The following is an 11,875-nucleotide window of genomic DNA, read 5'->3' as shown; positions in this document are numbered from 1 at the left end:
GTTGCGGAGCACAGGCTCTGGATGCGCAGGCTCAGCGGCCATGGCTCACGGGCCCAGCCACTCCGCGGCATGTGGGATCCTTCCGGACCGGGGCACGAACCCGTGTGCCCTGCATCGGCAGGCGGACTCTCAACCACTGCACCACCAGGGAAGCCCTGTTCCACTTCCTGACGCATCTGTGGGGAGAGGTGAACTCCATGTCCTCCTACTCCTCCACCATCTTGGCTCCTTCCCTACTTTTTAAATTGTAGGATCATGAAGTCGATTTTATGGGGTGAAACCAAAACTTTTGTTTTTTTTTTTTAAACGTGGAATAAAGTAAGAAGGAATAGGAAATGTCTGAGTGCTTCACATATAATGAGGATTAATATTGCTTTATGAAATGTTACATTTATACATGTATGTAGGAGAGTGTGCATGTTTCTAAATTGTGATGTGAAATGGATTTGTTACTATGGATCTTGGTTAAAAAGAGAAGAAAAGAAAAAAGATTAAAAGCTATTGTCTAATTTATGGTATGGTATGGAGGAGCAATGTCAGTACATCTGGTTCAAGACTTAGATTTACTTCTTTGGACAATCATTCAATGTTTTTGACCCTCAGTTTCTTATTTGGAAAAACAAGGATACCTGCCCTATATGCTTCATGCAGTTGTTTCAAAAATAAAATACATTCTAAGATGATATACAGTTGTAGCACTTTTTGTTCCTTTAGAGTGGTTTGTCAACTATTTTATATTGAAGGAACTCATGGTTTACAATAGCAATCATTTATGCTCATGTTCACCAACCTTCAGGTCAGCTGGAATATCATTTGATCTGTTGTGCTGCATTTGACTGGGTGGCTCTGCTTCAGGTTGTGGGTTGTGGGTTGTCTTAGCTATGGTTTGGGTTTGGTTCTGATCCACATGTATTTATTGTGTGGTCCAGGCAAAAGGGGCAGCAGCTATCCAGGGCATGCTTTTCTCATGGAGAATCACCAGAATATAAAGACAAAGTCAAACCACATAAACATATTTATGACTTCTGCTTTCATTATAGACATGAAAATTCCATTGGCCAAGTGAAATCACATGGCTAAGCCCAAAGTCACTGGGGAGAGATAGCGTATTCCAATCCCAGTGGGAGGGTGATAGAAGTGAATATTTGCTGAAGAATAATCTAAACTATTACATTACCCAAAAATCATTTCATCCAAACTTTTCTTAAGTACTTCATTCTCAAATATGAAAAGACAGCCAAGTATCACTATGTATTTGAAGAAAGCCTCTTACATAATAGAGTGTCTAAAACACATAAATAGCAAAAAGGGAAACTGAGGCAATATTAGCAGAGGAGAACATTTAAAATACTTCAATATTTTAATGGAGACATACAATATTATATTAATAAGATAAAAATAGCATGCTATATAAAAACAATGAAAAAAAGAAATAGCTCATGGAAATGAAAACTGTGCTAAAATTTTTTTCTTAAATTCAATAGAATTTTTGGAACATGAAGTCAAGGGACTATCTCAGAAGTTAGAATCAGAAAACAAATACAGAAAATAAATAAGAAAATTAGATGATCAATTCAACAGAGCCAAAAACCAATGTCCAGGAGTTCCAGGAAGAGGAATTATTAAAATATATAGCATCAAAATATTTTAAAATAATAGTACAAGAAAATTTCTTCAAACTAAAGAAAACAAACCTCCAGATTGAAAAGGGCCTACTGAAAACCTAGCACAATGCATGAAAAAAGGCCCATCCCAAAGTCTAACATTGTAAAATTTTTAAATTCCAGGGAAAAAATTATTATAAAAGCTTTCAGAAACAAAAAAGCAAATCATAGACCAAGTATTAGGAATCAGAATGGCATAGGGCTTTTAAATTGTAATATTACAATCTTGAAGACAGTGGAGTAATCCCTTAAAAATCCTGAATGAAAATTAATTTCAGCATAGATATTCATACCTAGCCAAATTATCAAGTGTATGCATAGAACAACAGCATTTTCAGGCATACAGATACTTTTTGAAAATGTATTATTCATGTAACATTTCTTGTGAAAGTTACCTGGAGAATGTATTTCAACCAAAAAAGGGAGTAAACTGTAAAACAGGATGACTTAAAACCCAGAAAATAGGAAACTCTAATAGGAACATGGGTAAGGCTTAACCCAAGACAGAGATCAACCAGGCCAGACGTAAGTCACCAAGAAGGATATATCTAGGAAAATAATTTAACAGAACTGATGATTTATCTGATATGTTTCATTATTTGAAAAAATTTTATTGATGGGTATTTGAGTGACCTGTTTGAACATTTGGGGAAAAATGTTACTTACCTAGAAAAATAACTATTAAAAAGCAAGCAATTAATTCTACATAAATAATAAAATGTTTTACAAGAAAATTAATTTAAGCAGAATAATGCTTGTCTCAGTAGTGAATAATATTTCTATAATCATTATAATGTGAATGAACTACTGACTAATGATTTAACCAAAATTGTTATATGGGAGGATGAGGTAGGTATAGTGGGTGGTATAAGAGAGCTAAATCACTACCTTTTTTAATATAGGAAGTCAGTAGATGATGTCTAATGTAGCAAAATCAAGGGATAGCATTATAAGTCTGTTACTTAAAAGTATGAAGATAAATATCAAGGGTGGATACTGTGTGCCATTGAGGATTAGGCTTGGAGATGGGTGTACTATCTGACTTAAATTAGGCACATTACTTTGATAAGAAAATCTAAATCATTATAATAAAGTTTACCATGATTAATAAGAAAATTTGGTACATTGCAGATTATAAGTGAACAGTAATGAGTCTCCCTTTCTCCACATCCCATCCTTGGTACTATTCTCCTGAGGTAGCCACTTTTAACAGTTTCTGCTTTTAGTTATTCCTGTGGTTACATTCATGACTTGAAGTGTATCTTTTGGTACAGTGTAAAGCTATCTGGACTCGTCTTTGCCTGGTTAGCCAAAAGATGGCCATATCAAACTGCATTGTACATTGCAGGTTAATAGTGTACTTTGAGAGTAGTGTACAATTGGCTTACGACTGTTGTTGGTCTTTAATCCCTGAACCACTACGTACAGCCAAGGAAGCAGCCTTGACCTAGTTGGGTGAGGCAAAGGGTTACCCTGCCAGTGGGAGTATGGCATTTCTGGCAAGAGATTCCTCTTCTAACTGTTGGAGTTGGTGCCATGGCAGATTTTCCTGACTCAGGGAGTAAGTGTTGAGCCCTGGTCCAGCTGGTTAGATTATTTGTTGATTTTGATTATCTGCACCAATAAGCTGTTTCTCTGGCACAGATAATCAGAAGCAGGCAGTAATTTTCCATCTTCCTAGCAAAAATGCTTTTTGCATTTTGAAATTATAATAAAGTTTTATTCAGTTTTCTCCAAAATAGGACTTTATCTGGAAATTTTATTGAACTAAATCAAGAACTCTTTAGTCCTCAGTGATAACTATATATCCTTAGGCAGGTCTTCTTCTTCTACTTATATTTTTGCTCTTCTTAAAAGACAGAGAAAAATCAGTAGTAATGATACTAGTTGTCTTTTTTTCAGCTCTTACTATATGCTAGGCACTCTGCTAAGTACTCATCATCTCATTTTATCTTCACAGTAGTTTTAGGAGGTTGCTAGAGTTATCACTCCCATTTTAGACTGAAGAAACTGATAAGACTTGTGTCACTTGTCCAAGGTCACAGAGCTGGAAAGTGCCAGAGCTGTGTCTGAAACCCTGATTTGTGTTGACTCTTGGGCCCATGTTCTTTATCTCTGTGTTTGACTGACTTTCAGTGTGTCCTCTGACTTTTTATTACATGAGATTAAGAAAGCTGCTGCTTTATGCTTAAAACCTAATTACCAATGTAAGGTTACATACGTTGTTGTTGTTGGAAAATACTTATAAAACTTGTTGCACATTTTCTTTTTTATTTTAATTAATTAAATTTATTTTATTTTTGGCTGCATTGGATCTTCGTTGCTGTGCACGGGCTTTCTCTAATTGCAGAGAGTGGGAGCTACTCTTTGTTGTGGTGTGTGGGCTTCTCATTGCAGTGGCTTCTCTTGTTGCGGAGCATGGGCTCTAGACGCTCTGGCTTTAGTAGTTGTGTCACGTGGGCTCAGTAGTTGTGGCTTGTGGGCTCTAGAGTGCAGGCTCAGGAGTTGTGGCGCACAGGCTTAGTTGCTCCGCGGCATGTGGGATCCCCCAGGACCAGGGCTCGAACCTGTGTCCACTACATTCGCAGGCGGACTCCTAACCACTGCACCACCAGGGAAGTCCTTGTACCTTTTCTTTTGAAGAAAGTTTGGAATTTTATACATTTTCTATTTCTGTCATTTTTTTGTATCCTCTCAATTCAAAATTCTTTGTTGTCTCCTGATAGCTCTCCTTTTATTGATATTTACATATACTCATCATGTTCTCTTTATACTTCTGTTTTAAGTATCTCTGCTTCTCATGTTTGGAGTATTGCACCTGTCTTTTTGTGGTCTCCCTACTGCCAGTCTCTACTATCTTAATGATCATACACATTGATCCAGTTTTTTGAAGCTCTGCTCTCATATTGCATACCTGTTTAAACCATTTTTTCCTCATTCTCTATAAGAAAAATACAGCTTTATAAATCTAGAATTCAAGATGTTTCATAATTGGTCTAATCTATCATTGCATGAGTTTATGTGGCCTTACCTTCTTTCCCACTTTTCTTGCCCGTGCTAGTATATCCCTAATCTGGCCTACTGAAGCACAGATTTTCTCTAAATCTCATTTGTTGTTTTTTATATGCTTTGTATTTTGATAGTCTTTTTGTGTGTTTATGTCTCATTTACTCAACTGAATTGTTAAGTCCTGAGTGTAGAGATGGAAACTCTGAGTCCACCATAATATTTAGTATAGATTCTTGCATATAGCACTGTGTAAAAAAATTAATGAATGAATTTTTGAAATTTTAAAATTAATGTATAATTCCAATTCTATATTTCTTTGCTTTTTTGTTAATTTCATAAATGTTAGACAAAATTTAGGAGACTTTTCTATTATATTTTTCCATCTCTTTATTTATGTTTAGTTATGAATGGAAATATATTGATATAACTTTAACAGTTAAAAATATTTTAAACAAATCAGTTTCACTTAGTATCCTAATCTGAAAGATATAGAAAATCTACTCTGAATGAAAGCAATATACTCATTATTACTTAGGATTTTTTAAAATAAATAACTTATAGTAAGTTGTTTTATTATATTGTTGGTAATGTACAGTTTTGATGGGGATAAACTGAATATTTGTAGTGTAATAAATGTAGAAAAATAAATTATTTAGTTTATCCTGCCTGATATATTAAATATAGTTGTAGATTGTTCAGAATGTTGAGTAATGACATGAGGAAATTAGAATGTACTTAAATACCAAGTTTAAAACTCTACTTAGACATGGTTTTGTTTTCCAAGAGTAGATTGCATTTTTGTGTATTAAAATTGCTTCTTGCTTTCTGCTGAATTTGAAAACGTTTCAACCCTTTACTTTCCCCTTTTTTGTTTTTCTTGTTTTAAGAGTCTGAATATTTATCTCTTCTATTTTCTTTTTTTTTAAATTATGGATGTTCCATAATAAATAAATATTTGTACTTTAATGTATAAATTATTTAAACTATGTTCTATGTAACATATTTTTGCTTTGAAATATTTGAGTTTCAGTAAAAAAAGGATAATTTCATACTGAGACCAAAGAATAAACTACCATAAATTTTAGATGTTTATTAATCTTAGAGTGCTTTTGTTGCTTTTTTAAAATGCAATTATAATGCAATATTATTTTAGCTCAGAAATGTCATACATTCAAAACACTTGAAGGTTCTCATGCTTTATTTTTTTCCTAAATTATTGTTTTCCAAATAATATTGTGCATCATAATGATGCCTTCTTTTACACCTCACATTTTTCTAAAAGATATCTTAAAGTATTTTACGATCTAATTTGGTTTTCAAAACATCCAAATGAAACCATAAATGTATCTTTTAAAAAAAAAGAGTCTCATATTTGATGTAAATCACTGCACATGTCTGATCTAATCTCACAAACAGAAATGTTGTATTTTAAATATAGTGACTTTTTAAGTTCGTATTATTTTTTAAAGGGACTGAGCCTTAGATTCAAAGTGCAGATTATCCATTTTGACTATTCTCATTTAATCATTTCATTTTTAAAATTAGGCTGAATCTTACGATCTGAAAAATCCTCACTAATGTGCAGTTTGGGCTGTGTTAGTTCCCTTTGTCATAAAATGGAAGCTAGCCTAAATTTTCTAATAATTTTTCATCACATTAAAATTCATGGCAAAAATAAAAATGAGATAATTTTGAATTCAAGTGCATATATTTTATAGGATGCTTTTTCCCTCTTCTCTCTACCTAAGGAAATAGAGAAATTGAGTTTAGAACTGAGTGAAAGCAAGCAGCACTTGGAACAGGAGCAGCAGAAGGCAACCCGGGCCAGAGAGGAGTGCCTGAAACTGACAGAACTGCTGGGCAAATCTGAGCACCAACTGCACCTCACCAGGTACTGCCTAATCCCATTATGCACCATAGCACCAATTTCATTCCACTGATTTTTGCCACAGGCTTCCAAACAGTTGTTAGAGTTAAGTCTTAGTCATTCAATTAACACACAGTTTTCAGGCATATTAAGAAAAGTGGAGATGTGGTAAGCAAAACACCCAGACATGTGAATGATAAGTGTGGCAGGGAATTACTGATATATTACAAAACCTTTCATCTACAATGCTCAAATATTTAGGTGATTCTCTATCAATATAAGCAAAATGACATATTTCTTCTACCACTACACTACCTCTCCTGTTAATTCTGTGTCTAATAAAAATGTTGAACTGAAGTATCTGAGGAATATATTAAGGAAAATAATCAGATACTGTCAGTGGTGAAAGAGACAAAGTAAGAGACATTCTAAGATGCAAACTAAGATGGAACTGATACAAAATAAGCAACCTGAGTCCTAAGGAGGTGTAAAATTTAGAGATGAAATTGATTAGCACTGTTCATGTTTAAACCATTACTATAACCATGCTTACACTATCGTGATTTCAAATTACATTGCTTCCATCATGAGATATTGTGATGTGATCATCATTGTCATAAAACTTTAGTAAACATGTAGCTCAGCCCTAAATTACAGTAAGACATTTTTGGTAGTAAACATTGGGCAATTTGTTGTATTGAAAACACACACACACATACATAAATATACACAGAGAAAAATTTAAACTGAAATTGTAGGTAAGTCACATTACTATATAAATGGGTTCCTTTTCCCTTTGAGTTTTAGTACAATTTTTCAGTTTTCAGATCAAAGCTTTGGGTTTGTTCAATTCTTAGAGTTTTTCAGTTTTTAGAGAGAACTTTGTCTAAATACACATGTAAGTTTATAGAATCTGGTTTATTCATAAATTAGAAAAACACTGGTCTTCTAATCATAGTAATATGTTGAATTTAAACTATGAAAGGGGACTGATCCCTTTTACATTAAATATGACAATGTAATTCTGAGCACGGTATGATAACAGATGGAGAAAAGCACCACTTGAACAGCCTGCATTTGGAGAAAAAAAAATATTCTAGAGGTTGGTGAACCTCCCAAAGTTTTGGGTTAGTGTTAAGATGCCTCTAGTTCTGTTAAAATCAAACTTGGTTAAAAACATTTTGTTATGATAATATTCCAAATGGTTTACCAGCTTCCTTTTTAAACAATGAAAGATAAAGAGAAGAAAGAAGGAGAAAGAGAGAAAGGAAAAAATGAAAGAAAGAAAACAAATCATTTATACATGTGTGATATCTGGAAAAATCCCAAGAGATGAAACACTTTTATGATAAAAAATTGCTTAATATTGCAGAATAGTAACCATTCTTTTAATGCCCATTTAGAATATTGTCATTATAGAACTAAGAATGTAATGTTAACATAGTTCCTATGGTTATTTAATCTTAGAAGTTTTGGAATTTAGCTTGATCATGATAGTTAATCGTTCTTCTTCTCTGTCAGACTTCTATTGAGAACCAACCATTGTGTGCTAAGTACCACTAACCCACAGAAATAGGACAGCTTTTAATGTCAGTGTGGCTGAGCTTCAATAAATAAATATTAATGCTGGTTTTGTCCCCTTTGCCATTCTGTCTTATTCAGAGAGTTAATTTCTGAAGTCAAAGTCCATAGAGAGCTTTCCTGTGCAGTATCAATTTGTACTGTCTGACAAGATCCATTTCTTGCAAGTAAAGCATATTAAGATGCAGCAACTGCTGAAAATGGACTGGTGGTAACTAATTCCTTTGTTCTTAAGAAAAACGATTTTGCTTGGTTCCATAGAAAGCTTTTTCTATTGAGCTTTATTTACAACAAGTCTACCAAAATTTAACTTAGTCTTATAGAAAATAAAACTTAATTACCTATTTTCTAAAAGTAGTACTCTTTTGTAAGCATTTTACACTTAGTCTATATTGATGTTTTATAAAATCCACATTCATAAATTTAAAGATGACAATAAAAAATGGAAGGAACTGTGTATATCTCTCTTTTGCACTGAAAATGTGACTTGGTTGTTGGGCTAAATATTTCTGATATATAGTTTGGGGTTTTTTAGAGTTTGCTTCCCCTCACCATTCTTTATTGATTCATATACTCAAGTGTGTGACTGGGAAACTTCATGTCTTTCTTTTTCAGTGTAAACCAGCTGAAATAAATAAATCCCACACAGGTAGTGCTTCATTTAGTCTAATTTAAATATTTTGAGTGGCATATTCTAAACAAAGTTTAAAATTAAATATGAAAAAGATGATATAAAGTAATGATAAAATAAGAATTCAAATCTTCTAGGGCAAAGACAATTAAAACTGGGGTAGAAATCCATAGGCCAATCTGAAAGAAAAATAACCTGTCACTTTTTTGGAATTTCCCTTTATTGTCTAATTGGACTTAAAAATGGAAAATAGAAACTCATTTATTGAAGGACACAATTAGTAAATATAACATTCACTTATTTAACAAGTATTTATTGAGCACCTACTATCTTTTAAGTACATTGGATGGCCCTGGCATAGAGAGAAAAAAAAACTCAGTTCCTACCCTTAGGTTGTTCACACTCTACTAAGGAGCCAGATCTATATATGCAATTATAGTAGAGTGTGATAACAGTGTAATTAGAGAAGTGAAGATTGCCACAGGAGCACATATAAAGGAGAACTGGCTCATTCTACATTGCCACTGAAGGTGATAGGGAAAGCTTTCTGAGTTCATGAATAGGAGTCCTCAGAGTGGAGAAAGGTGGGGTGAATACCCCAGGTAGAGGGAACAATATATGCAAAGACATAAAGATGGGAGGGAATATAAACTCTACAGTCACATTAGGTGTTTGGCAAAAGATAAACCTGGAAAGGGGAGAGGAACCAGAGGAAGGGTCTTGTGGGCCATATTCTGGAGTTACTCTTGATGTACTTTAATCAGGGCTGCCAACATGATCAACTTTTTGGGTTGGGATCCTGACTCAGACAGCCGTGTGGAGAGTGAACTTGGAGAGTTGTTGTAGGAGACAAGAAGGCCAGTTAGGACAGAGGTGGCAGCTACAGCCCATAGGCCAAATCTGGCACATCATCTGTTTTTTTATGGTCCATGAGCTATCAATGTTTTCTATATTTTTAAAGGGTTGGGGGGAAAAAAGAAAAACAATGTTTTATGACACATAAAAATTATACATGCATAAGTAAAATTTTATTGGACACGGCCATGATTATCCTTTATGTATTATGTATAGCACTGCCATGGCAGAATTGAGTATGGTCCTCAAAGCCTAAAATATTTATTATCTGGACCTTTATAGAAAACGTTTACAGTTCCTCAGTTGTGAGGCTGTTTAACTCAAGTAAGAAGTCAAGAGAGCTTGAACTATGATAGAATCCAATGTGTATTTAAAGAAGGTAATTGAAAGGCACTGTGAAAACAGATTGGTTGTGGAAGAGATGATTGGCAGAGACTCCAATTAGAATATAAGTACAGTAGTAGTCCTCAGCTGTGACTGAGCCAGTAAAATGGAAAGGAAATAGTATCTTCAAGAGGCATTTAAGGTAGTGCTAAGAGAGGCTAGAATTAAAGGTGATTCCAAAGTTTCTAGCCTATGTTAACTGGATGATCCATCAATTCAACTAGGGAATGTAAAAGGAATAGCAGAGGAAAGAATATGTTTTATTTCAGAACTCCGATGGAGATGTCCAGTGTAGTTCTAGCATGAGGAGAGAGATCAGGACGAGAGGTTTAGATCTGGATACTTTTACATAAAGGTATTGTAGCCGAAGGAGTGGGTGAAAGCAAGTAGAGAGGACCATGTTTTCAAGTACTGTGGAAGAATAGCTAAGGAGACTGAAATGGGACCTTCAGTGTATAAGAAAAGAATAAAGAGTGATTCAAAGTATGCTTTTGGTGAAGTAACAATTAAAACCACACACTTTACTAAGGGTGTGGGGGGGGCGGTTGGTAGGTATCCTAGGGTTAAGGAAACTGAGTTATAGTATCTTCTCACAGGCATTCACTACCTTTGCAACTTTTGACAAATTACTTAATTCTTAGAACCCACATAACTTACCTATAAAATTAGGTTAGACTAGATCATCAAGTTTCCTTCCAGCTCTGATAGTCAATGATTCTAACAATGATTTAAGACAATGCATTATTAAATTCCTGTTTCTGGACATTAGGTATTTAAATTGCTTGGAGTATCCTGTGTTTAAAATGTTTCCTTAGTTTGAAGCCCAAAGAGATTTCATAGAAATGTCCTTCCTACCCACCATTTACATTCATCATAATTTAGGCTCTGCCAGCTTCTCATAAGGGTTATGAAAATTCTCTCCTAACATCCTTCCAGTCTCTTGTGCCAGCCACTGCTAAGTGCATATCCATAAGCACTGTCTTGACTCTGTTACCTGCTCTCAAAACCTTTCTTGGTGCCATGCTATTGTAGAAGGTCCAGACCACTCAGCATTTAAGGTTGCCTGACAGGCTCCCAACCTTCTGGTTTTATTTCATTGCTACCAGTTTCATCCTCTCACAGGCTGATTTCTAACATGTGATTTAAGCAGATGCAGCCCTCCTTCAACTTTTGGACTTTTCTCCCCCTTTACTGTTCTCTGCACCCAGAATACCCCTTTGAGCTTCTCTAGCCCTATTGTAATTTTACCTTCTTTTCCAGGTCTCCCTGAAATCCTGATTTTTCCACTGTAGTCCTCCCTGATGACCCATGCCAGAGGGAGCACGTTTCCCTCTGAATCATCCTTCCTACTTAGAGCTGAAGGCATTTCCTACTACTGAACAAATTCCTCAAAACAGGAAAAATGAAAATCTGAAAAAAATAAATTCATACTCTGAAGTTTTTATGTACCTGCTAGTCTTCCCTTCTATAATGCATTATTCCTCAAGTGGGAGGAGAGGCCTTATTAATATTATATTTTTTAGAGCACCTACCTCAGCCCTTTGCAAAGAGTTTGGAGCTCAATAAGTCATTATTATAGGAATGGTTAATATATTGCAAGTTTACGACTATTTGTTTAAAGCCCAGTATTGATATATAAATAAACAAATATATACATATATATGTATTATCAGGTGTATCAGGGTAAAAAATAAGACATGGAGATAAGATTGAAAATTTTTGTTGGGAATTTTTCTTGTACATATTATACTATGTTATGATTTTGTAATTTTTTTTTCATTTTTAACTTAGTATGCACACACATGTTTAAGCATAGCCTAATCAAATGATAGCCATTCTAACAATTCAAGTAGGGTTGGTAAAGTGTAGTATGCCTTTCCCCTA

General features: G+C 34.5%; 1 protein-coding gene across 8 annotated transcripts in view; it reads left to right on the top strand.

Moving 5' to 3' along the window:
* SDCCAG8 (SHH signaling and ciliogenesis regulator SDCCAG8) overlaps nt 1-11,875 on the top strand; it is a 261,979-nt gene that overhangs the window by 126,960 nt on the left and 123,144 nt on the right. For 7 of the 8 annotated variants that reach the window (XR_003436163.1, XM_027122442.1, XM_027122449.1 and 4 more), the window contains one exon: nt 6,422-6,564. Coding sequence is in view for 7 of the 8 variants with exons in the window: in XM_027122442.1 (XP_026978243.1) it covers nt 6,422-6,564 (143 nt within the window). In the remaining variant the exon portion in view is untranslated. Of the gene's footprint in view, nt 1-6,421; nt 6,565-8,202; nt 11,173-11,875 lie in introns of those variants that run through there. The other variant, XM_027122448.1, reaches the window with a different exon arrangement.

This window comes from Aethalodelphis obliquidens, unplaced genomic scaffold (assembly GCF_003676395.1).
Source record: "Aethalodelphis obliquidens isolate GAN/ISIS:26980383/991018 unplaced genomic scaffold, ASM367639v1 scaffold24, whole genome shotgun sequence".
Taxonomy (NCBI): Eukaryota; Metazoa; Chordata; class Mammalia; order Artiodactyla; family Delphinidae; genus Aethalodelphis; species Aethalodelphis obliquidens.
The sequence above is the reverse complement of the archived record's forward strand: the minus strand, read 5'-3'. Positions and strand labels throughout refer to the sequence as shown.